Consider the following 24,475-nt stretch of genomic DNA (forward strand, 5'->3'; position numbering starts at 1 on the left):
GGAGGCTGAGCAGGCAGTAACATGAGCTTTACAGAAGGAACCAAAATTTGAGGACTCTGTCAGCGTGTTAACATGACATAATAACAGCGGTTAACACTTCATGAAGAGAATGCAGAGCTCTCTAGGCTGCATCTGGTAGGATCTGGTAGGATTTTGAACCAGTTTGTACCAATGTAGACTGCAATGTGCTGCTTGGAGCTGCAAAGCAGGAGAGTCAGTAGCTAACGCTGTATGTCAGACTCCTTCCTCTCTGCTGCATTTCTACCCGATTGGTTTTGGTTTTACTTCTAATTGTAAAGAGTGAGGGAAGTGCTGGTCTCTTGTAGGAGAGAAGTAAGGGGTTTTATGATAAGCAATTGAGTCGGTTGAGAGAAGGGGTTCTTTTCTGCGTGTGTCTGGAGCTGGTGGCATAGATCCAGACCCAAAGCAACTTCCAAACAGAAGAGAGGCAAGGCAAATTTGGACTTCAGCACAAGCGTGAGTGTTAGCTCAAAACATATAACACAGAATGGACTCACAGCTCAAAGGCCAGGGCCACAACCAGTGAAACAGCAACCTCACAACTCACAGACAAAGTTTTGGGGTTAGACTAGGTGGCAGAGACAGCCAGCAGAAGGAAGAGGCTGTATGAACCTCTCATGTAGATATAACTTTAAAAACACTGTAAAACATTGTGAACTGCACTCAGAGGTTTCTGGTAAGGAGGAGTCTTAGTTTTTTCGTTTTGTTTTTGTTTTTCAAAGGTGGTTCTTCATTTTTTTCACAGCTGCTTCAACCTCAGCAAGGCCCTAGACTTGAGGGGAGATGGCTGGTCCTTCCCAAAGAAAGAGCGGTGTAGCTACAATTGTTTGGGTCGTTTTAACTTCAGAGATGTGTGACAGAGAAAGGCTATAAGAAAACGTGGTTGCAACAAGAAGGATAAAACATATAAAAATATGATTTAAGTTTCCAAGGTCCTGAATTCTGCCCCATGCTGGGTGGAGTGAGATGTGAAATTCAGGTGAAGATGAGCTCTTGGCTGACTCTGTGTAGGGTCAGCTGGTGGAGCTCTTTCAGCATTGAGGATTCGACTCAATTCAAAGCAGAAATTCCAAGTTCCAAACCCAATAAAAACTCTTGTTTGAAAATGAGATGGGATTTCTGCAAAGTGATAGCCAAGAATTTACCTCACCCCTAGTTTACACAACTCAGACATTTAGAAAGCAGAGACATGAATAATTAGATAGACAGCTTTGTGATATTTACTGTATAAACCTCCCTATATGGTTATGAATTACAAATCACATATTTCCTCACATCCAGGTATTGTTTTTTGCAATGGGGTTGTTTATGGCATGCTATTTTGTTTCTAGATTTATATCATTTGAACAAGAACTTCAAAGCTGCAAATACAGTCGATCCTCAGTATAGGCACAGCATGGCCAGAGCACGTGTGTGTTCTGCCAGACCAGTGCTGGGTGTGTGACAGGTCAGCTTGAGCGTCTGCGTGTTGCAGCATGATAGCTGGGGCTCAGTGTACGTATAGGTGGGGGGACATGGAGCAGACATGAGCAACTCTGTGTGATCTAGCTCAGCTGGGCAGTTCTCGGTGCCAGCCCTGCCTGAGGCAGTGTAAGGGAGGGTGGGCAGCAGAAGCTGATCCTGAGGGTGGGAAATGAGAAGCTTCAGAGTGCAGGGCGGAACAAAGCCAGTTCTCTCAGGTGAAGCTCAACCACAGCTGGGAAACCCTTGGCAGGAGTCGGGGAGCTAGCTCAGCTCTTGGGTAATTTGCACATCAATGTCCCTGTGCCAGAGGCTTCCCTGATGTGTGACATGAAGACAGCGGTTACCTCCCCTGGGAGCGCTGGGTGGATAAGCTCTCCAGAGACGGTGAAGCGTGCTGAGTCTGCTGATGGCAGATGATCTCAGGGCATGCCTACACCAAAGTGGTGAGGTTGCAACTGGTGCAGATCTTTCTACTCAGATAGGCTCCCACATGGGCTGCGCTACCCAGATCTCAGCTATTTGCTTGAAGGTTGAGACCTTGTGTGGCCACGATTAAGTCGCTGTTAACTTGCAAGTAACCCCACGAAAGAGCTGGAGTCTGTGCCTCCTCCAGCCGTATCCACAGGTCTGCAGTACAATTACACACACGTGGGGGCATGAGTTTCAAATGGTCACCATCGTGTTGCCTTTGGGTTTCTTTCTGCCTTTTTTTTTTTTTTTTTTTTTTTGGTGTTATTACAGACCGTGTTTGGAGAGAGACTGTGTTATCCTACCTGGATTATGGATTACTGTCAATGCTGAAACTGGGCTGGATTATACAGTGGCTGGTGCAAGACCAAACCTGAAAAAAATTCATATGTTTGGTCTCTCTGGTTCCACCCCTGTGGATCCACTCCCATTCACACAGATCCCTTCCACACCTCCTCTTCAATTTAAGGTGGCCTTAAAGAGAGAAGAAATGCTGCATATGATAAATGAGCACTTTAACTTCACAGTCTCTCTATTCTGGTTATTTCTGCCCCTCATTTTAGTAGGTGAGCCTTTGTTTCTAAGTAGCACTGTATTAATTGGCAGATGTGTGTGTGATATGCATGGGACTGAAGCCTGGATGTTTGTTAACACAGAGCTTGGGTTATCTGTGAACTTTTGCATTTTCCTTTGAACAAAAGACTACTACTTAAGGGGAAAACAAAGTCAAGATCCAATGATGCATAGTGTGTATGTGCCCCAGCAGCTAATAATGTCCTGTTTCATCAGCATTCACTCACTTCTCTCCATTCTATTATTCAAAGATTATTTTTTTTAATTTCTTATAAAAGGCACAAGCATAACTTTCACTCCAGCACAAAACATTTCAAGTACTGTTGTTGCTCTGTATGTGGTAGACTCTGTCTCCTGCTTCCCAGCACTGAAGTATCTGGAGCCCAGATTTGTAGTCAAGGTTTGAGGCACTTTTTTGTGGCCTCATAGCTCTTTTTTTTTTTTTTTTTTAAAACCAACCCAAACCACCACCACCAAAAAAAAAAAAACATCACCCACAACAACCCCAAAACCCCACCAAAAACTATTTTAATAATTTGACCTGCATTTTCATCATTTCTAATGTCTGTGGTATCCTTCCAGATGTGTTTCTGCCTGCCTGACCCTCCTGTCAATACTTATTAATTTCATGGCAATCTTTTCAAGTGTGTTTGGAAACAAACAGGAAAAAGTTACTCTAAGGTCAAGAATGAGCCCAGGGAAGCAAAGCAGGAATGATCATGCTCCCTACAATCGTTTATATTTCTGTAGCTTTTTCTATCTTGCTCTTAAAATGGGCTCTACACATACAGATCTGTAAAACATCCCTAAAGAGGGAAGTTGCTACTTGAGTGCTGAAGGTGAGAGGAGGCACCAAGGCATTAGTTACCAAGGTGAATCAATGAGTCAGCGGTAGAACGAGGAGGTCCAAGGCTCCAACCGCTGCACAAGCTCTTCTGCTGGAGAGAGTTTTGGCTACTTAAATAACCTTTTATTGAAATGACCCGGCAGACAAATGGTGTTGAAAAACTTGGGACTCCACAGGCAGCAGGAACCAGTGAAGTCAAAGTGTCCTCAGTGTGCAAAGTGCTTACTCAGAGCTGTAGCTTTCTTAATTTGATAGGCTTACCAAGTCAGCGTAAACCAAAATCTGTCTAACGATTTAAACCTAGAAACAAAACTCGGTTTTCTCTGATGAAGCCATAGGAGAGGCTTCTTGCTTCGTTTCTTTATTATTCCGCCTCATTCATACAACTAGAGATCTGTTTATGGCCCTCGGCTTTTCAGAAGAAAAGTGAAAAAAACACCAGCGAGAGCTGAAAAAAATAGAGGATGGGGGTGTCAGCAGTGCTGGACGAAGCCTCTCCCAGTGCTGTGAGAAACTGATGTCCTGGCAAACGTGTCCTCGTTTCTCCTGGTGGGAATGAAGAGCCTCCCAGACCCGGGTGCTCGTCACAGGGGTGCTGGGGTCAGGCGAGATGATTTTTGGAGAAGTGAGAAGTGCTTCTAAAGCGAGGGCGCCAAACCTGAAATAGCAGTAACGGCGGAGAAATGCCCCGCCAGAGGAGGCGAGAGTCGATTCCCGGGGAAAACACGGCGCAACTTGGAGCCAAGTGAATTTACAACTGGAAAAATCACCGCGCGATGGACCCGCGGAAAAACCCGCGCCGGCGCGAGCTGCCGCCTCGTGCCCCGGGAGCCCCGCGGCGGCGGCTCCCGCGGCGGCAGCGCCCTCTAGCGGCCAGTCCGCGCTACCGGCCCCGGCCCCGCCGGGGTCCGCTCCCTCCACGCCGGAGGACGAGAAATGGGGTGAGGCTTCCCAAACCGCAGAGGGCTTCTTCCCACAACCGGCCTCTCCTGGGTGGGAGCGCTGCGGAGCGACTGCCGTGACTCGCTGCCCCGACATGCTCCGTGCATCCGGCCGAGGAGGGCTGGCGTGCGGGGACTGTCCGGGAAGCAGGTGTTCCTTCAGGCTGGGAAAATCCTGCTGCGGTGCAGTCGTGCGTCTGTGCCCACACAGTGGCACACGGGGGCTCAAAGTGTCCCGCGTCCCTCAGCCGCGTGTCGCAGGGCCCGGGCTCTGCTTTCACAGCGGAGTACCAGCCCGTGTTACGTTGCACACTCGAACAGAAAAGAAAGATTGGATTTTGTAGAGGGCTTTTACTAGAGGAAATTGAAAAATATGTATCTGACATATCTGAAGGCTTGGTTTTAACTTCCACCCTGACTGTTCCAGATGTTCCCCAGATGTCAAAGGGACTTGGAACAGCAGAACACATTTGTTTTAACAAGTTCTAACTTCAGTATTGCCAAAGAATCAAAAGCCCTGGGTTTGTTTTTATTTTTTTTTCCACCAGTATCTCCAATATCTACTAATTGTCTACTAATCTAATTAAAGATGAATTAGTTGCTTTTTATTCCAGATAGCATGATGTTGATCTACAGCTGATTCCATCTGGTTTCCAATCTCTTCTCTTTGGGTTTCTATGGTACTGAGAAGCTCCTGGAAAAGGAGTGCCATGAACATTGGCAACGATCGATGCGCACCGCTGGGGTAAAAATAGAGAGCTCAGCTCCTCCATGAAGGGCTTGTAAAACTCATCAACTTGGGGCTTCCCTCTTCAGTGCTTTCCTTGACAGAAACGTTTCAGGGTGTGTGGAGGAGCGGATGGCTGCAGAAGAGTTTGGAAACTGCCCCAATCCACTGACAAAAGCTCCTTAGCAGGGCCCAGCGTCCTCGGGCGGTGGCAGCCAGGGCAAAGGGCCTCCGCTGCCCCTCCACGCCCAGGGAAAGGAGCTGCGGCCCTGGGGGCAAGACCTGGCTGGGGCAGCCTTCACCTCCTCCCAGGGGAAATGTGGGGTGAAGGCATGGTGTGCTTCAGCCTGTGCCTTCCCTTCTCGCTCTCCTTTCCCTTCTTTTTCTTTCCAGGTGGGAAATCAACACTCAACTAAAATTTAATGTGCAAAAAATGCATTTTTCAAGAATTTCATAGAAATTCAAGATCGTTCAAAACATTGATGTTATTTCTGTTATCTCATTGGAAGGAAATCAAGGGAATGAGGTGTTCCTAACACTCCTAGGATAAATTTCTTTGCGTTGAAGGAGATGCTGTTAGTGGCAGAGACTATTTATGATGTTTTCAGCCCATAGAAACCGGAAACCGAACAACGGACCATGCACAGGTGCACTGGTTCAATTTAAGTTGCTTGAACAACGCAGGTAAAATTTGCGTGCGTGGACTTTCTTAGGGACGTTTGATGACACCCGTTCCGTGTGCACCTTCGACAACGCTCAAGCTTGGCAGAAACGCGAGCGCAGCGGGCCGGGTGCGGGGCCGTGAGGGCAAACCGGGCCTGGGGCTCTGCGCACGGGCTTCCGGGAGGAGACGGCGGCAGACCGTTTTTCCGATGTCCCTACGTTCGCTTACGTACCTAACAGCCATTCCTAGTGCGAGCTGTGGCTTTGTTTAAGTCCCGGGAATAAGCCCGGCGCGCACGAGGAAGAGCCTGCGGGGAACGCGCGCGCCGCCCGCAGCCCCTCCCGTCCCGCCGCTCCCCCGCGCCGCCAGGGGGCGCTGGCGCAGGCGGCTGCCGGCGCGGGGCGGGGCCGGGCGGCCCGCGGGGGGGTCGGGAGGTGCCGCGGCCGCCCGCGCCGCTCCAACCGGACGGTGCTGCCCGCGCCTTCCGGCTCCGTGACCCGGCAGTGCAAGCGGAGGCCATGGCCGCCCGCTGAGGTGCGGCGCGGGGCCGAGGCCGTGGCTGGGGGCGCTTCTCGCTGCCCCTCCGCGCGCCGGGCGGCTCCCTCACCCCTCCGGGAGCGCCGGGGCGGGCGGCGGCGCGGCTCCGCTCGGCCTCTCCCTGCCGGAAGGCACCGGCTGCCGGTTGAACCTCCGATCGACGCGGTTCTCCGGCCGCGCGGCAGCGGGCCGCCTCTCTGCCGCGCTGGGCTTCTCCGCGAAGGTCTGGTGCGGCGGCGGGGGGGTGCGAGCTGCGGGGCGCGCCGGCCGCCAGGAGCTGCGGAATCTGTCGCTGTCTGTCCGGTCGTCGTAGTTGTCTTTCGCTGGAAGCGTGTTTGTGGCAAACCTGTCTGTGCTCTCGCTCTCCAGGCTGAGCACGGGCTTTCGCTCCTGAGCCGCGCGCCGCGGTCTCCAGCACCCCCGGACCGGACCGATAAGCCCTGTGGCACCTTGTGTCTCCTCGGCCGAAAATGAGGACTGTGCTCATGGTCGCGGAGAAGCCTTCTCTGGCTCAGTCCATCGCCAAGATCCTCTCCAGGGGTAGGAAAGAAAGCCGGTCGGTTCAGTCCTGCCGCTTGTTATTCTGCCAGTGGCAGAGTCGGAGCGCTCTGGGGCGCGCAGCCCGGCTGAGGAGATGCACGGTACTTGCACAGAGGCACACCGCGTGGTGCGAAGGTCACCAGATTTTGCTGTAGATGCAGTGAGATTGGGGAACGCTCTGGTCGGTTGCTTGGCTGCCTTGAGGCAGCTGCCACCCAGGAACGATGGCTTAGGACAAGTTGCAGTTCGTAAAATAACTGGTGGCGCTTCACATTCTGTTTGTTTTTATGTGCTGATGCCTATTCAGTGCAACAATAAAGGAATCTGGTTTTGATATTTTACGTAGCTGGAGCATGTGTTACTGCATGTGGTTTCTAGAAAGTGCTAATCAGGTAGTAAGTCACTGTTCAGAGATTTTTTGAAGCTGTAGTAATATTTCATGAATCACGTGGAAAACAATGCTTTGATTATAACTAGGCTGATCTGGAACACTAGCTGTATTTTCATAAGGAATTCCTGATGGGTGGGAAAGAATGGAAGAGAGAATGGATCGTTTCAACTGAAAATGAAATATGCTTAAAAAAAGGTCTAAAGTGATAATTAAATAAAAATTTGATTAATTAGTAGAACTTTGTGATCAGGAAGACCCTACCTGTAAGATACAAGAAAAGGAGGAAGTCATTTCACGCCAAATAACATATTTCAGTTTTTTCTTATCCTCGTGATATTTGTGATCTGATTTTCACAGGAAACATGTCCTCTCGCAAGGGACTGAATGGTGCGTGCTCTGTGCATGAGTACACTGGATCGTTCATAGGACAGAGTGCCCATTTCAAGATGACATCTGTGTGCGGTCACGTCATGACTTTGGATTTCATAGGTATTTGTTCAAAAAATGGTTGAACTGATACAGGTTGTAAAATCATTAAGGACTCCTAATAGGAAAATGCTCATGGAGCTAATTCAGGAAGAGTGTTAGAACTAGAGAGGAAAGGAGGATTAAAATATTATTTGTGGTTAGCAGTTCCTGACTTCTGTTTCTGGTACTCTGACTGATCTCTTGCATGAGCTTGGGCATTTGCCACTTATGTTTTCCGGGCCTGAACTATGCCTTTGGAAAATGAGGGGAGAGGAGGCTTAATTTGCTAGCCTGTAAATGTGTTTTGTAACTTTGAATGAAAGGCGATTAAGGAATGCAGAGTCCGAAGGGATAGTCTCTAAAGCGTTGTAGCATATTACTGCAAAATAAAGGTGTGGTAAGGATCGTGTGCAAGGAATCCTGTCACTGACTTGCTTTGAAGTGTGGGACTAGTCATGTGGCTACTGATTTCCTCTAAAAATAACGACCTCACGAGTTTTATGAGGAGTAAATATGAGTTATTTACACGGTGCTTTGCAGAGGCGCAGTTTAATGTAATTGCTAAGCAAGGTTACTAACAGTTACTTCAGAAAAATGGAAGCGAACGAACGCGTCGATATGAGAAGGTGACACAGGATGCTGCATGGCGTAACGGGGCCATAGTTAATGAACAGTAAAGCAGACTGTAGCGTGTACATTATATGTACACTATGAAAACAAAGAGAAAGAGCTCCCTCCCGTTCGCCTGATCAATCGTTGTACAAACAGAAAGTGTTTCAATAGCTCACGTTAAAATTTCTGAAAGGTGTGTAGTATTTTTTTTTTCCTTCATATGTTTCAAAACGATAGCTCCAATTCACATAATACTAAGGGGTCCCTTGATATACAATAAAGCAAGATGAGTTAGGGTAGAAAGCTTTCTGAGACAAATCTTGAAAGTCAAGTGTTTTCCAAAGTGACGTTTCCTGTTGGTTGGTTGGGCTTCTTTAATGTGTATTTAGAGCGCTACTTAATGTACTTCCACTTTTCAGGAAAATATAACAGCTGGGACAAAGTGGATCCAGCAGAACTTTTTAGCAAAGCTCCCACAGAAAAGAAAGAAGCTAATCCCAAACTGACCATGGTGAAGTTTTTACAGGTATTCTGTCTTACAAGATTTATTTGAAATTTTTTTTTTTTTTTTACTTTGGCATTCTTTTTCTTTATTTGATCTGGAGCATATTCGATCTTCAAGGATTCATTGTTCCTATTTTTCTTCTTTTGGTGGAAGCAATGAGACCTATTTTTATCCTGCCAAGAAAAATAAGTGAAATTATTGTGTGGTTCTGGAAAGCAATAAAAGTTATTAATAAATTTGAAAGAGCAGTGTAGCATTTTGCTATGAATTAGCCTTGCTTTTGAAACAAAAAAAGTTTCTTACAGGTTAGCTAGCTTTGTTTAAGAACCAGAAGAATAATCCTCTCCCAGTTCTTAAGAGTGGGTCAGTTATCTTCACTCTAGTATCAGAAATGGAGTCCGTCTGCAGCATGGCTAGTTTTCCGTTGGAGGGTAATGCCAGAGCGTTCCATGTTCTTCAAAACGTTTGTTGCCTTGTGTCTTCCCCCTGCTAAGGCAGACAGGCCATCTGGATGGGCTGTTTCTTACGCTGCAGGTTGCTGAGTGTTTGATTTAGTCGGTCTATTCACCTGTTCCCAAAAGTGGGCAGTGTTTGGCAATATGCTCTATAACATGCCGAAGTTCTTGCAGGGTTGAAAAGAAATGAGTACATTCCTAAATAAGGATTTTCTTCCCCGCAGGAAGCAGCTTTTTGTCAAGGTTAGATCTGTTTTACTGGTTCTTACACTGTCTGAAATCTTTGCCTTGTTGAATTCTCTTTTGCTGTTGCCTTGAGGGTTTTTGACTGTTGATATCCTGCTTCTCAAAATTGGAGTGTTGGATGCATGTTTTGCTTCTAACACAAGTGCAAGGCATAGTTTGTAAATGCCTTCTTTAAAATAAGTCTATATTGGTTATTTTTCACTCCTCTGAGAGGAAAATGGTAGTTTGATTGCTTTCGCAAAATACTTTCTGAAAGGCAAGCGTATGTGCTGTAAAACTGATTTCTGTCAGATTAATTTAGACTTTGTGGTATGTTTATGAACTAGGAAAGTGTTTCTTGTTTTGTTTGTTTTTTATTTTTAAATGATGTGGAAATTAAGGCACAGAACAGGGAAGGGACTGTGCCCAAGGCTGCATGCACAGACTGTGGCAGTTTCAGGAGACTTCCTCTGCTATAGAGCTATGCTGATTTTTTTTTTCTCAGGTCCTGCAGAAAAGCATCTGTTAGGCAGACTTCTGGTTCCATAAAGCACAGCTTGCTTCTCACTTCAACCACTACATAAGTACCTGCAGACTTCTTGTCACTTCTGCTATATTCTTCCAATTGTTTTGGCACTAAATAAATTATCTCTAGTACTTTAAAATAGAAACAAAAAGTATACAGCTAGTGAATTGCTGAAGGGCTGTGCTAATTTTTCTCACAGGTGGAGGGAAGAGGCTGTGATTGTATTGTCTTGTGGTTGGATTGTGATAAGGAAGGAGAGAACATCTGTTTTGAAGTAAGATTTGAATTTTTAAGACTTACAATACCATAATATATTTGTCTGTGATGTACAATACTATCAGCTTATTGTTTTATGGATATACAGTAAAATCAAAACTAAGTTGAAGGACGTTTTAAAGGCATGAGAGGCCTTAGTGGAAAAACTCATGTGCTTTTGAACTCTTAAGACGTCAGTTAAAGAATATAAATCAATTTCATAGCTGTTGCTCATCTGAGAGGAACAATAAGGTCTCTTAAATGTTTGAATATTCCAGTGCTTTAAGAATTGGTCTGTATTTCACAGCTGGAGTAGTTATTTTGCTGACCTTCTAAAACTTGATCTCTATTATCTTTTGTTCGTTAAGCAATTAGACACTTTTAAGCATAGAGGCTGCTTTTAAGTATAGGCTTACCCCAGGAGTGTGGGCTCTCCACACAAAGGGTACCGAACTAAAACTTTGGTGTGCAAATATTATTTTTTTTTTTTTAACATCCTGTTCCTGGAAGTCTACATGAAGAGTGTTTTTTTTTGTTTAATGAAGTACATTTTATCAAGTTAATTGGTTTAAGTTCTTTAAATATCACTGTATTGTAATTGGGCCCTGGCAATATGTAGAATAAATCCAGATAGAAACTAGTACATATTCACCAAAAGGTGCTGCAGCTGCACTGGTGAATCTCTTTGCATTTAGCTAAAAATAGTGCTTCATTTCCAGCAGTTGCTGTTTAATAAATAAATCTTTCAGTTTTACTAATTCTTAATACACTTCTGAGTGGCTAGACAAATACTAGTCTTGCTTATCACTTAGTGTATTGGCATGACACCTTACTGAATTAAGAAAGTAGTTACATATCAGCAAATATTTTGTGCAGAGTGGGTTTTTTTCTTTAGAGAGAGAAGCCCTTACCTTTCAAACGCTCTTAAAATATGTTTCTGATCTTCATTAGGTTCTTGATGCTGTTCTTCCTGTTATGAACAAACCTCGTAGCACCGAAAGGACGATTTATAGAGCTAAATTCAGTTCTATTACTGACACAGACATCTGCAATGCCATGAATCACTTGGGAGAACCCAATCGCAATGAAGCTCTTTCAGTGGATGCCCGCCAGGAGCTGGATCTTAGAATTGGCTGTGCGTTTACAAGGTGACAGCATAGATTACAGACAGTTTTATGAAAGGTTCAGGAATACTGCTCTGTCCACAAAATATGTCTTGGAACTCTAGTGGCTAATTCTGCTTAGCACCAAACCGAACAATTTTATGCACAGACAAATAAAAATAAATAAAATATTGTGTTACGGCTTTGAGCTAGGTAAAGCACTATCAGCAGCTATGGTGTGATCTTCTTTTATGATGTTCTCCCACATTTCTTTCAGAATAAACAAGATTCAGTGAGACAAAGTAATTATGACTTAATGAGCTGTAAGAAATGTTAATTTCTCAGAATGCTTTTTTCCTAATGCCTGAATGATTTAGTAGATTACTTAATATTTGTGTGTATAACTTAATGACAACTTTTGCTTTTTGTGGAAATGAGGATGTTAATAGGATGTTAATGTTCTTGTTCCTTTTTTTTTTTTTCCCCCTCTCTCTTAGGTTTCAGACTAAGTATTTTCAGGGGAAATATGGGAATTTAGACAGCTCCCTTATCTCCTTTGGGCCATGTCAGACCCCAACACTTGGATTTTGTGTTGAAAGGCATGACAAAATCCAGTCATTTAAGCCTGAGACTTACTGGGTATTGCAAGCTAAAGTAAGTTTTACAATACTTGCTTTTATATAAGCAACATGTATTTTACCAAAGAAATGCATTTATATTTTCGTTTTGTTCATTCACAAATTTGTAGCTGCTGACAAGAATTCACAATGCCTACAGTTTACTCGTGTGTTGTTATTCAGTTCACATGTGTGTCACCACTCTCGAGAACAGATTCCAGGATGTCAGTTTTGTATTAAAGTGGTTATTGTCTGCTGTTTATAAGAATTCTTCAGTGCTAACCATCTAAGCTTAGGCTCAGTCAAAACGACTACTTAAAATGCTTTTCTTTTGTTCCCTGGGGTCCTTGGACTGACTGTGTTGTTAATTTGAATCCAGGAATTAATTAGGCTGCCAACAAACATTGGCATTGCTGTGTATTGGAATTTTAAAGCAAATAAAATGCTCATTGTGTTAATTGGCAATTGAGTCCTCTGAATACTTTGGCAGCTTAGAGCAGTTTTATAGCCTTGCTGCTGTCCAAGCTATGAGAGCAAACCAACAAGGTTTTACTGCTTGTGATCACAAGGATTTTTAAGCAAGTAAGGGATAGATGGTAAAAAGTTGCCATTTTTAGTTTTTAAAATTAAAAAAAGATGGAATCTGGTGTCTACTGTCATCTCTCTTCTGAAGTGTCTCATGTCATGCTAGGAAATATTTGGTGCCTGTTTTCAGAGAGTTTTGTGCTCTATTATGTTGGTCACTTCATATTTATTTTTGTGCATGGGACTTAAAACATGACCTAGTTACAGTTCAGTGCAAATGATTTATTTTGCTAAATCAAAATGATAAACTTTGAATTTCTGGCCACTTCAGCCTTTAATGTTCCCAGCACTAAAACCAAGAATAGCGTTTCAGTTAACTGCAGAAATAGTTCCAGTCATTCCTCTGACCCCAGAATTCAAAGTACTCCATCTTTCTTAAAAGCCCCTGTGGGAAAGAGTACAACTGCATGTTTGAAGCACTCGTGTCCTAGTACAGGTATTATTAGATTTGTTCACTGGATTATTGGTGGAAATGTGCATTCTCACACTTCTGGTAATAGATTTGTAGATTTGGTGGGATTTTTTTTTTTCCATTAGGTGAATCCTGAAAAAGAAAGTTCTCTCACTTTGGATTGGGATAGGGTGAGGGTGTTTGATCGTGAGGTTGCTCAAATGTTCCTGAATATAACAAAGATGGCAAAAGAAGCAAAGGTAGGAATGTTTACTAAGTGTCAGTAGAGTCGTATTTCATATAAAGGAAATACTGTTTAATATTTCATTTGCGCTTTTTTTTTTTTAATTCAAGAGGGGTGTAGAATATCTATATCTTGTTTTTTATTCCATTCAACTTTGTGTAAATGAGAATAAAGGGCAAGAGATTATTTTATTGCAGTTCATATTATGCTAGTGTGGTCATCTCAGCAGAAGCCCCTTCTTAAAATTGACTTCGGTGATGATCGTAGCTCATGATAGGAAGTTTTCGTTACTAAACCTGCTAAGAAATACTGTTCAGATCTCTCCAAGCAGACCTCTTATTTCCCATGAGACATTGTATAAATCAGAATTTAATTACTTATGTGGCAATATTCCCACAGTTAAATTTTTAATCATGTGTATGGTACAGTCTTTATAGCCAATTAACTTCTAATTCTGCTCTGTTCAATACTTGTTTGACATTATGTTTGGATTTAAGTGCTTATAGCCATCCAGGTTCAAAGACTGCATGAAACTTTTAAAAATCTGGATCCTTATAGTTAGAACCGTTACTTGGAATAAACACTAGATCCTTGTAACACCGAAACTATGTGCTGCTGAGGTAAACGGGAAGGAAAGATGGCAATAAGGTACCTTGCTGCGTCCCCAGTTACAGGCCTGATCTCTTCTGTAGCACAAAGGGACCTTAGGACTATAACTTTAGAATTTGGTAAAATTATCTGCAGTCAGATTTCTTAAAGTAAAAATATATTGGTGGTTACTGTTTTAAGAAAACAAAACAAGTTTGACAAGAATAGTTAATGTTAGGTATGGCACGTGTTTATAGGCATGATGGAAGTTATATGTTCACCAGTTACCAAACTTCAAAACTTTTACTGGGAAAATGCTGTTTTCTAGGTAGAATCTGTGAGTAAAAAAGAGAAGGTGAAGCAGAGACCACTGGCTCTGAACACGGTAGAAATGCTACGAGTGGCCAGTGCTGCTTTAGGTATGTGTAAAAGTTTAGATTTTCACACTGTTTTAAAGCAAAATATTTTAGCTTCTCGGACTAAATAATCGAGGATGTATCACGTATAGTTTGATACCCTGTTCTGCCATAATACATCATTTTGGGGGTAGGATCAAGTTTAGAAAGCTTGTCAAAAGTGACATGTTGAGTAAGATCAAGGTGACAAAAGTCCTATGCAAAGCACAAGCCATGATTTATTTAAATGCTTTGATAAATTATACTTTCAGATGCAGCAAACAAATCATAATCACAATGATCTGTAGATGATTTTTATTTTCTCCTATCCCATCTTAGGAATGGGTCCACAACATGCCATGCAGATAGCAGAGCGTCTTTATACTCAGGGTTATATTAGCTACCCTCGAACAGAAACTACTCATTATCCAGAGAATTTTGACTTGAAAGGATGTTTGAGACAACAAGCCAATAATCCTTATTGGGCAGAAACTGTGAGTACATTAAGCAATACCTGTACTGTCTCACAGATCATTCTCTAATCTGTTTTTAGAAGCTATCTTTCTTGGTATACTATGACCTATAGGTTTTTAGAAAAAATACCTATCTAATTTATTTTATTTATAGATATTATATTGCTATGGATTTGATCTGAAAAGTTTCTTAACCTGCTAAGAGAGACCTGTTATCCACTTCAGCCAGCCTGTTTTTCTCTCTCTTCCTTCACCCAGGTGAAAGCATTGCTATCAGAAGGCATTAATCGTCCAAGGAAAGGCCATGATGCAGGAGACCATCCTCCCATCACCCCAATGAGGGCTGCAACAGAAGCAGAATTAGGTATGGGCAAATTCAATAGTGTTGGAACACGATGTGAGGAAATTAGTTCCTTGAGGTATAGGAGCCAGTCTGAAAACCCCAGAGTTTTTACAGAAAATACAATTTTTTGAATGGCAGGAGGTGAAAAGAGCAGGCTTTATCTAACTTAAACTTCTGGTGATAGTGACGTTCAGAGCTGGTCTGCTATTCAGAAATTGGTCTGAGGGACCATAGTATTGCTAAGAAAAAGGAATAGCCAACTTAAGGACTCTAATGCCTAATTTCTCTAGGAGAAATTTGCCCCAGGATAGTGGCTTCAAGTATTGATATTTTATTATATTTTTGTGCTTGAAAGTCAGACTTCAACTGCATTTTGATTTAGTCTCTCTGGTTTGTAGGTTTTATATGAAAATGTAACATTTGACTTTCTGTACACTGATTCCTCAAAAAGGGATTTTAAGGTTGTAAGAAATTGTAGCGAATGTATTGTTTATTAGCAATAGCTAAGATTGTTGTAGAAAATGGATAACTTCTGATTTTTGTGAATCAGTGAAATAACCTCTGGTAGAAAACCAAATTCTTTAAAATTTTGAGTAATTGCATAGGATACTGAGTGACCATGTAAGATTATTTTTTTTTCTTTATATACACAGCAAAACGAAATATGCAAAGCACAGGACTAAGAATTAGAAGCTGTTCATAGCAGTGTAACCTTTCGACTATTCGATTTCCTGTCGGTAGATTGTGAATAAAGAAACTTTACTTTGAAATTTAACCTCTATTAGTGTTAATAAGTTGTATTTTAGAGTGATCTCTTGACAGGACTTCTAGCTGCCCACTGTGGCAGTTGCCAGTAGAATCCCATTTTAGAGTTTAGATTGGGGTGTGATCTCCAGTGGCACTAAGTAGATAGTTTTATTTTTGTTCATATGTCTTTTTCTTTTTTTTATTTTAAGCAATAGAGAAGAGTCTTTTCTACTTTATTCTCTCATTCAAACACATTGCAAAATTAGGAGATAGGCTGGCTAAATTGGCAGACCTTCTCCAAGAGCACCTGCACACTCCCATGCCTGTATGACGTGATGATTCTATAGGCAGGAAATTTTAAAGCGGAAACTGGGTGGACTTTTGAATGTTATTTTCTTTTACATAGCAGTTTTTCCTGTGATACCTGTGGACATCTGGCACTTTTTTTTTAGTGCAGATTTTACATAGAGCTGCAGGACTTGAGTTTTTTGGGTAAGATGTTGTTTATCCTCAGGTGGAGATGGATGGCGACTATATGAGTATATAACTAGGCATTTCATTGCCACTGTCAGCGCTGATTGCAAGTACCTACAGACCACCATTTCTTTCAGTATCGGCCCTGAACGTTTTACCTGTATTGGAAAAGTGGTAACTTCACCAGGTAAGACAAATCAGGGAGTAAGTGGTTAGATACAGATTATTTTTTTTTCCCCATTAATTCATTGAATGGATATAAAAGTGAAGTTCTGGGGACAAGTACAGTTTTGAAGGCATTTTTTGAGCTATCAAGACCAGAGACCAAGTACTTGTCTTAATTTCCATACTTCAATAGAAAAAGTCTTATTTTTCATGTAGTAGTCTCAAAGATTTAATGCCACATTTGCCAGTGTGAAGGCCAATCTTTTTACAGAAAGCAAATGCCTTTTGAGGGTTAAATTACACAAAGGCAGATTTTTTTTCTGGGGCCTCTGTAAAAAGAATGTAGCACTACCACTGAGATTTTTATGGTAAGCCAGCCCAATAGTCCCTACTATATTAATATGATTTACTATTTGCATTTCCTTTTAAGAAACTCTTCCCATCCCTTCTGGCACTGTGCTTTCATTCAAGGAAAGTGTTTACTTTTTTGATGTATCAGCCTGGCTCAAGTCATGCACAAGGTAGATCTGATGCAGTGTAGTGGGAGATACCATCTCGTGATACCGTATTTCCTCGGTATTCTTAGCCTCAGATATTTTCTGCCTGGCATGGCAGACAGCCTCTTAGCTTTGATCTGTATATTGCAGCCCATGTTAAAATTAGAAACGTATACCTTGGCCTTTTGAAAGCTGTGAAGATAAGATGTCATGATTTTTGTTTCTTTCTTTCTTTACCTCCAGGGTTCACAGAAATTATGCCGTGGCACTGCATCCCATTAGAAGAGAGCCTTCCCCACTGTGAGAAAGGAGATCTTTTTCCAATTGGTGAAATAAAATTGCTGGAAAAACAAACCAGTCCTCCTGATTACCTGACAGAAGCAGAACTTATCACTCTGATGGAAAAGCATGGCATTGGTAGGAACTTGCTTAACTTACATTGTCCTGTAATACATCCACCAAGAGTGCAGAGTCTGAATTGCTGCTCTGAACTATCCCTACCAGTAATGACCTCTCAGTATTCATTTGAATAGGTCCAGTAATGGTCTCTTTTTTCCCCTTCAAACCACAATGCCTGTAGCTCCTCTTAGCAGACGCTAGATTGTCTCTTCCTACACATTCCTTTCCCTTTCTTATCCTTGGGCCTAGTTTGTGGCCAAAGCAGTATCCTTTCATAACACATCTTTGTTACTTCTCTGTCAGAAAGAGCCGATGATGTGTGGAAGATTGCATCTCCCCATTCTTGGGAATTATTTCCTGTACAGCTTGCTTCAGCTTTGCTGGCTCCAGTAGTCCTTCTATATCCTATTACTCAATTTACCACAATACTACTTTTCTTTTTTAATCTGACTTGTTTCCTTCGGTGCATTTTCTTAAATTTGTCCAGGCAAAACACAGTCTCTTGCTTCGCTGTGTTTTTCCAAAATAAGTGATTGTGAGAATAGGTGTCTTCCCAATAGTCGTTCCTTGGAAACATGAAAGAATTAAGGTTAAAACATGTGTTTCAGGCTTCTCAGAACTGCAAAGGGCTGAAGAGTTACTAGAGAGGGAAGTTATCCGCTGGAAGTTGGGTAACAGTAAACAGGTGTCTGAATTTTAAGCAGTCTCAGGAGCACTATAATTTGACATAAAACCAGAGAAGTCAGAAATGAGTAATTTGGTGAGAACTTTGTTTTGTTCGGGATGGATATATTGTTTTCCTCTGTGTGGCAGGAACTGATGCAAGTATTCCGGTTCACATTAACAACATTTGCCAGCGAAACTATGTCACAGTGGAGAGTGGTCGGAGACTAAAGCCTACAAACCTTGGCATCGTTCTGGTTCATGGTTATTACAAAATAGGTCAGTTAAATGCTTTTCCCTTTCCATCCTCTTACCTTCTTTTCCCTTCAGTATGTCATGGGCTGTTGTCGCTGTATAAGTAGCATTTCTGTCTGAAATAATGCATCTAGGAAAGTTTTACTGATTCCAAAGACTATAATAATTAAAACTTGTTTATTTTGATAGCAGTTTATGTATAGACAGTTTCCTACCCGCATTTTTTGATCTTTCATTGCTGTTTCTCTGTTGCTGTTGTCTCTGGTTTTCTGTTAGATGCAGAATTGGTTCTTCCTACGATCCGCAGCGCTGTAGAGAAGCAACTCAACTTAATAGCTCTGGGTAAAGCGAATTATCATCAGGTCCTGGAGCACACCCTTGACATTTTCAAAAGGAAATTTCACTATTTTGTGGATTCTATTGCAGGTAAAGCTTTTTACGTGTGGAATTCCCTGAAATTACTGAATTGTTGCAAAGATGCTAGTAGAAAATACTTATCAATTAGATTCCTTTCAGAGATTTAGGCTTACTGAAAAGTTTTGTTCCAGGACTGGAAGTTTCCAGCCAAATTAAGTTGCTCTCCAAAAGGAAATGGGATGAATCATGGCTCTGAAATTGTACATCACATTTGCTTTGTGACTGTGTAGTGGGGAGTTTTCAAAAACTTCAGACTAGCTGAAGTACTTAGCCTTGTGTGTTTGTGCATGCTCACTGCAAAACACTGTATTTAAAAAGTCTTCCTAAAGCAGGAAGAAAATTGTGAATAAAATATTTTCATTCCTTCTTCTTCACAGGTCCTGTAGATGATTTTGTGCAAGATTTCCTCTTAAGAACTAAAATTCTAACATAATTGTGATTATCTCTTTTGCAGGTATGGATGAGCTGATGGAAGTGTCTTTTTCACCCTTAGCTGCCACGGGTAAACCTCTTTCCCGTTGTGGTAAATGCCATCGATTCATGAAGTATATTCAGGTAAGTTCACCTCATGCTTGGAATTTAAATTTCACTTGCTGGGGGGTATTGAGTAGGAACCCCTTTTCCATTATTTAATATGGCTTGAAATGTGGTTGTCAAGAGTGTGTTTCTAAAACTAAAAGCCCGATGGAGTTTTTCTGTGGGGAACAATCCAGACAGCAGCCCCAGTTGGATTTACTGCAGGGTTTGAACTCTGATGACACTGCAGTTGTTCAGGAGATTTGTATTCTGTTTCCAGGCCAAACCAAGTCGCCTGCACTGCTCTCACTGTGATGACACCTACAGTCTACCACAGAATGGTACCATTAAACTCTACAAAGAGTTGCGTTGCCCTCTAGATGACTTTGAGCTGGTGCTGTGGTCATCTGGATCCAGAGGAAAGAGCTACCCACTCTGTCCATACTGTTACAACCATCCTCCCTTCAGGGACATGAAAAAAGGTAGGAATTCTGTAAACATGCAGGGATCAACCTCACTTGAAGTATATCAGGTGCAGTCTATACAGTGTGCTTTCTAGTAGTCTTTGATCAGTGTCGCTTAGTAGAAAGTGCTGTTCAAATTAGATCTACAGATACCTAAAATTCACGTCAAACTTGCTGACCAAAATTTATTAGTTAACTCATTTCAGAATACTTTTTTTCCTTTATAAAAGAAGTAAGAAATTAATTTACATGGCTGCCCAGTAGGTGACCTTTGTAACACTCGATATGCAGTGAAAGACACCGAGATTCTGACACCTTGCAAAACTGGAGGATGCTTTGTATGGATAGGACTATAGATGAAGACCAGATCTTGATGAGACAGATGGTGTGTCAAAAGCTATTGAAGGTTATAAGAAGGTGTAAAAGTTGCAATTAGTTCAGTAACTGTGAGACCAAAACTTACTTAAAGAGTGCTTTGGAGCTCTGAGTATCAGGAAGTTTTTGGCATCTTTTTATTATGTACAATGTCTTGTACTAACAGTGTATAGAGCAAGTATAAAATAGCAGTTAGTTAGGAGCCATATGTTTAATGGAAAATATGAGTTTTCATCATTAATGTGTCCAAACTGCCTGTACTGTACAGTGGCAGTATCTGGCAATCTGAAAGCCATCATAGAAAAAAATTTTGAGCAAGAGATTATTCTGAATCTGTGAAAAGGCAAGTTGTGATTTGAGGGGAGTGGTTCCATTTTTTAGTAATTTACGAAACCTGTAACATACTAAGCTGTCTTTGACCTCTATGTCTCACTTCCTCCAAACTGGGTAGTGTGGGTAGTGATATAAAGGGTTCTTTGTGGTATGGTGTTGCTCTTCTTCCACCAGGAATGGGCTGTAATGAGTGCACCCACCCCACGTGCCAGCATTCTCTTAGCATGCTTGGAATTGGGCAGTGTGTTGAATGTGAGAATGGTGTTCTGGTGCTAGACTCGACGTCAGGTCCCAAGTGGAAGATGGCCTGCAACAAATGCAATGTGATTGTGCACTTCTTTGAGAATGCTCACAAAGTCCGAGTGTCTCCGGAGACCTGCGACCTGTGCGATGCAGCCCTTGTGGACGTAGATTTTAACAAAGCCAAATCTCCTCTACCTGGTGATGAGACCCAGCATTCAGGCTGCGTATTCTGTGATCCTGTGTTTCAAGATCTGGTGGAGCTGAAACATGCAGCCATGAGGCATCCCATGCACCGTGGGGGACAAGGAAAAAGGCAAGGTCGAGGAAGAGGTAAAGGCCGGAGGCCTGGAGGAAGACTCAATCCAAAGAAACCCAAGGACAAAATGGCAGCTCTGGCTGCTTACTTTGTATAATGCCCACACAACAGAAAAATAAACTTCTTATAAAAATTTGTTTCCCTTTAAGTTTATTTAAAAGTATTTTTGATCTTCACTGCTTTCCTGTTCTTAGAAAAGTTAAACACCTTAGATTGTTGTATGCCTTGGTTTAATCACAAAACAATTTCTTCTGGATGATCAGTTAGTAACTGAGTAAGCCTTTGAGCTTTTACCTGGAATCCGTTCATCCAAGTAGAGCTCACAAACAGTAGGGAGGCTCAAGAAGTCTACCCAGACTGTTACCTGTGGCTGATAGGAAATGAAATTTCCCTCTTTCATCATTTCTGGGGCCTTTGTCAGCAATACAAATGCCAGGAATATAAGAGCTGATTAAGATCAGTGTTATGCTGCTGTAGTCTTTAGATGTGGAATGAGATTGGTTTCATCTGACTTTGAATCTTCAACAATAATAAATGATTAGAAGCTGTCAGAGTTTTAAGTTACATCTGCAGTAGCAAGAGTGCTGCTTCAAATCTGTTGCTCTGATGCGTGAGAGAAATATGCCAGGAGACATACAAAAGGGAAATTATAAATGAGAGCGAGAGCAAGAAACTCTTAAAATGATGAAGTTCATGGAGATGTGTCCCTTAATGTTAAGGTGAGCACTGCATGTCTGATATCTACGGTTCTTTCTGGAAAAAAGAAAGGAATTATGGCTTATGAAGTAAATGTCTTCTACTTTCAGTTTATGTTCCATGGGAAAAGCTCAGGGGAAAGCTTTTATTATTTAGGAAGTTACCTTTGAAATAGTATCATTTACTTGAGAGGAGATTGATTTGGCTCCCATAGCTGTTGAAAGAATAAAAATGAATTCATCCGTATGATATGGCTGCACACTTGTCCCTGCTGAGATGGCACTAGTGTGCTCCAAGAAGCTTGCTTTTGTCAGTTGGGGGAGAGGGAAGTAGCAGTTGTTCTCCCTAGAAAGTTGGTGTCAAAAGGCAGGCAGACAGTGCAGTGCTCAGGATTAAGAAGAGGATCAAAATACAAATTTTTGATCTGGTAATTATTTTTATGTGGAAGTAAAAAGAGATTAGGTCTCTGATAGGAGCAGGGAAATTAAATACAATACAGACAAAAGCCATCTGTCTGAAAGTGATCAGTGGCCATTTTAGGGCTAGTAATACTGAAGGAGTGATTTTGTTCTGTATCTAGAGTTGCTCTCTCAATCATTAAACTATTTTTTAAACAATTTTTGTTCTTGGAACTACCAGTAGGGAGTGATCATAGCGGGGATGTTGCAGGATACGGGCTGCTATAGTTTAGCGTGGGAATACAAAGGGAAGAGGTGGTATAAGAATTTCCTTAACTTTAATGACTTGGAGATCTCTAAAAACCTCAGCAGCCTCTTGCTGAATGCAGTTAACTTTGTGCCTCGTGCTTCAATCCGTCATGAATCCTAAACTTGTACAAGGTTCAGCAGGAGTTTAGGGCACTTGGATCCTTCACAAAACAGCATTTGACCACTGAATTAAAACCCTGCTTAAAACAGTGTAACAGTGGCCCTCCCTCTTTCGTAGGTAACTTAGTTCTGAGATTCTCTGTGAAGCATGCCAGTTTAAAAAAAAAAAAAAAAAACAACAAAAACAAGTTTTGAAAGCATTAACTGTGCTTCCCCTTTCTTTTCAGGGAGCTCTTAGGATTTAAAAAAGTGTGAAGTATATTGTGTTTGCTAGCTTCTTCAGTAGAACGGGAATGAAATGTGAGCTAACGCTCTGAAATAGAGCTGTCAGAGAAGGAGAAAACAAGAAATTAAGGTACTGCGAATGTTCACAGCAATATTATTTCACTAAACATGTACTAGTGCTTCTGGGTAATGCGTTTGCTGTCCTGGCTTTGCAGCATCTGCTATTTGATTCCTTCCTCCTCTAAAAATGTTCTGTTATGTCCAGTTACCCCTGGACGATGTTATAATGTAAGTACAGAATCCTTATGCTGTTTGGAAGATAAGACATGTTACCTGTCCATGTCTAGATGTTCGAATATTGAGGAGGAGATGGGGAATACAAATAGTATTGAAGACATTGTCATTGGCGGGGGAAAGAGTTTGGAGGTTTGGGTTTGTTTTTTTTCCCCCCAAACTGAATATTCAGGTTAATGTCTTGATAAAACTATTTGTTTAATACTTCTCAAATGAAAGGCTCATGTTTTACAGTATTAATAATCAGAACGCCAGGAGGCAAAGTAATATAGACGTCTGTTTTTGGGAAAGACTTCTGCCATTTCTTGGTTGGATGAGATAAATGAATGACACCATGTTTTGGTACCACACTTCAGCGAAGTCACACTGTTACACAGCTCTGTGTGAGGCCAGAAGAAAAGTGCTTTTATGATATGCTGTAAATACCTAAAAAGGCCCGGAGGGTCTGGGGGAGAGGTCAGTGCAAGTATTCTGGATGCCCGTGTCCTGCTAACCTCACTGGGGGTTTTGTACCGTATTGTTTTTGTGAGTCTAGGATTCAGGATTTTCATTCAGTCTTTTCTTGGAAGATTCCATCTTGGGACAAAGATCGTTCCATCTAGTTTAGTGAGACTCTCCCTTTTCTAAGCCGGAGGTGCTCTTAAATGAGCAGAAAAAGTTACAGTTGATTTGGTGGACATAGTTAACTACAACTAGTCTAAGAAACAGGTCACCTTGCTATCATTCTCTTCAAAATCACTATATCTTTAGCTAACAGGCTATTTAAGTGACCGCACCTTGAATTTTACCTGTAATAAGGTTCTGAAACGTAGAACAGGTGTTTTGCAATGAATTATGCACAGAAAAAAAATGGCATGGTTACAATAGCAGGTCTTCTGGAGTCTTTTTTTTATAGGCATTTCAGGGGGAATGGAAACAAGAACAGATTGTGAGTAACAAGATGGAGGGAGAGGGAATTCATAGAATCATAGAATGGTTTGGGTTGGAAGGGACTAGTTCCAACCCCCTGCCATGGGCAGGGACACCTTCCACTACACCAGGTTGCTCAAAGCTCCATCCAACCTGGCCTTGAACACCTCCAGGGATGGGGCATCCAGCTTCTCTGGGCAACCTGTTCCACACCTCCTTCACGCTCAGAGTGAAGAAAGTCTGTATTTTAGGATGGAAAACTGTTCCCCGGGGTTAGCGCTGAGCAGCAGGCGAGCTCGGCGAAAAGACGTCACTTGTAAGCGTGTTTCTGTTCTGAACGCTCTGATTGCAACCCTTCGCCATTCCTGATGGCCGGGAAAACCGCCCTCCGGCCAAAACTGCCGCGCGTGCCCCACCGCCCGCCGGCGGGGGCTCCCGGCTCCGTCCCGGCCGGGGCTGTGGCCCCGCCCCGCCCCGCCCCGCCCCGCCCGTCCGGCCACGTGGCCGCCCGGCCCCGCCCCCGCCTTCCAGACATTGTCTCTGGCTCTGCCCTCGCCCTGGAGGCCCCGCCTCCCCCGCCTGGCCCCGCCCCTGCGCTGCTCTTAAAGGAGCCGTCACCGCGCCCTCCTCCCCTCCCCGGCCTGCCCCCTCACTGCTCGTCCCCGCCGGCGCCCGGCCCGCTCCCGGCGAGGCGGCGGTGGT

The 24,475-nt window shown here is 42.6% G+C and overlaps 1 protein-coding gene across 1 annotated transcript; it reads left to right on the forward strand.

The window, feature by feature from the left end:
- The first annotated feature begins 6,208 nt into the window (after window positions 1-6,208).
- TOP3B (DNA topoisomerase III beta) lies at window positions 6,209-20,919 on the forward strand. The gene is made up of 18 exons (XM_086623357.1): window positions 6,209-6,239; window positions 6,612-6,782; window positions 7,531-7,662; window positions 8,673-8,779; window positions 10,164-10,238; window positions 11,171-11,367; window positions 11,820-11,976; window positions 13,062-13,175; window positions 14,076-14,166; window positions 14,482-14,636; window positions 14,874-14,979; window positions 16,220-16,366; window positions 17,085-17,258; window positions 18,054-18,182; window positions 18,435-18,584; window positions 19,030-19,130; window positions 19,372-19,573; window positions 20,438-20,919. Exons 2-18 carry the CDS (start codon window positions 6,713-6,715, stop codon window positions 20,917-20,919), a joined length of 2,589 nt encoding a protein of 862 aa, XP_086479483.1. The 5' UTR covers window positions 6,209-6,239; window positions 6,612-6,712.
- The last annotated feature ends 3,556 nt before the right edge of the window (window positions 20,920-24,475 follow it).

This window comes from Tauraco erythrolophus, chromosome 19 (assembly GCF_009769465.1).
Source record: "Tauraco erythrolophus isolate bTauEry1 chromosome 19, bTauEry1.pri, whole genome shotgun sequence".
NCBI classification, from domain to species: Eukaryota; Metazoa; Chordata; class Aves; order Musophagiformes; family Musophagidae; genus Tauraco; species Tauraco erythrolophus.

What these genes read in the sequence shown, in the direction of transcription:
- TOP3B (XM_086623357.1), top strand. Translation starts at nt 6,713, where the DNA reads ATGAGGACTGTGCTCATGGTCGCGGAGAAGCCTTCTCTGGCTCAGTCC. An exon ending in TCATGGTTATTACAAAATAG is followed by an intron (nt 18,183 to 18,434) that starts GTCAGTTAAATG and finishes GTTTTCTGTTAG; the next exon opens with ATGCAGAATTGGTTCTTCCT. An exon ending in GATTCATGAAGTATATTCAG is followed by an intron (nt 19,131 to 19,371) that starts GTAAGTTCACCT and finishes TTCTGTTTCCAG; the next exon opens with GCCAAACCAAGTCGCCTGCA.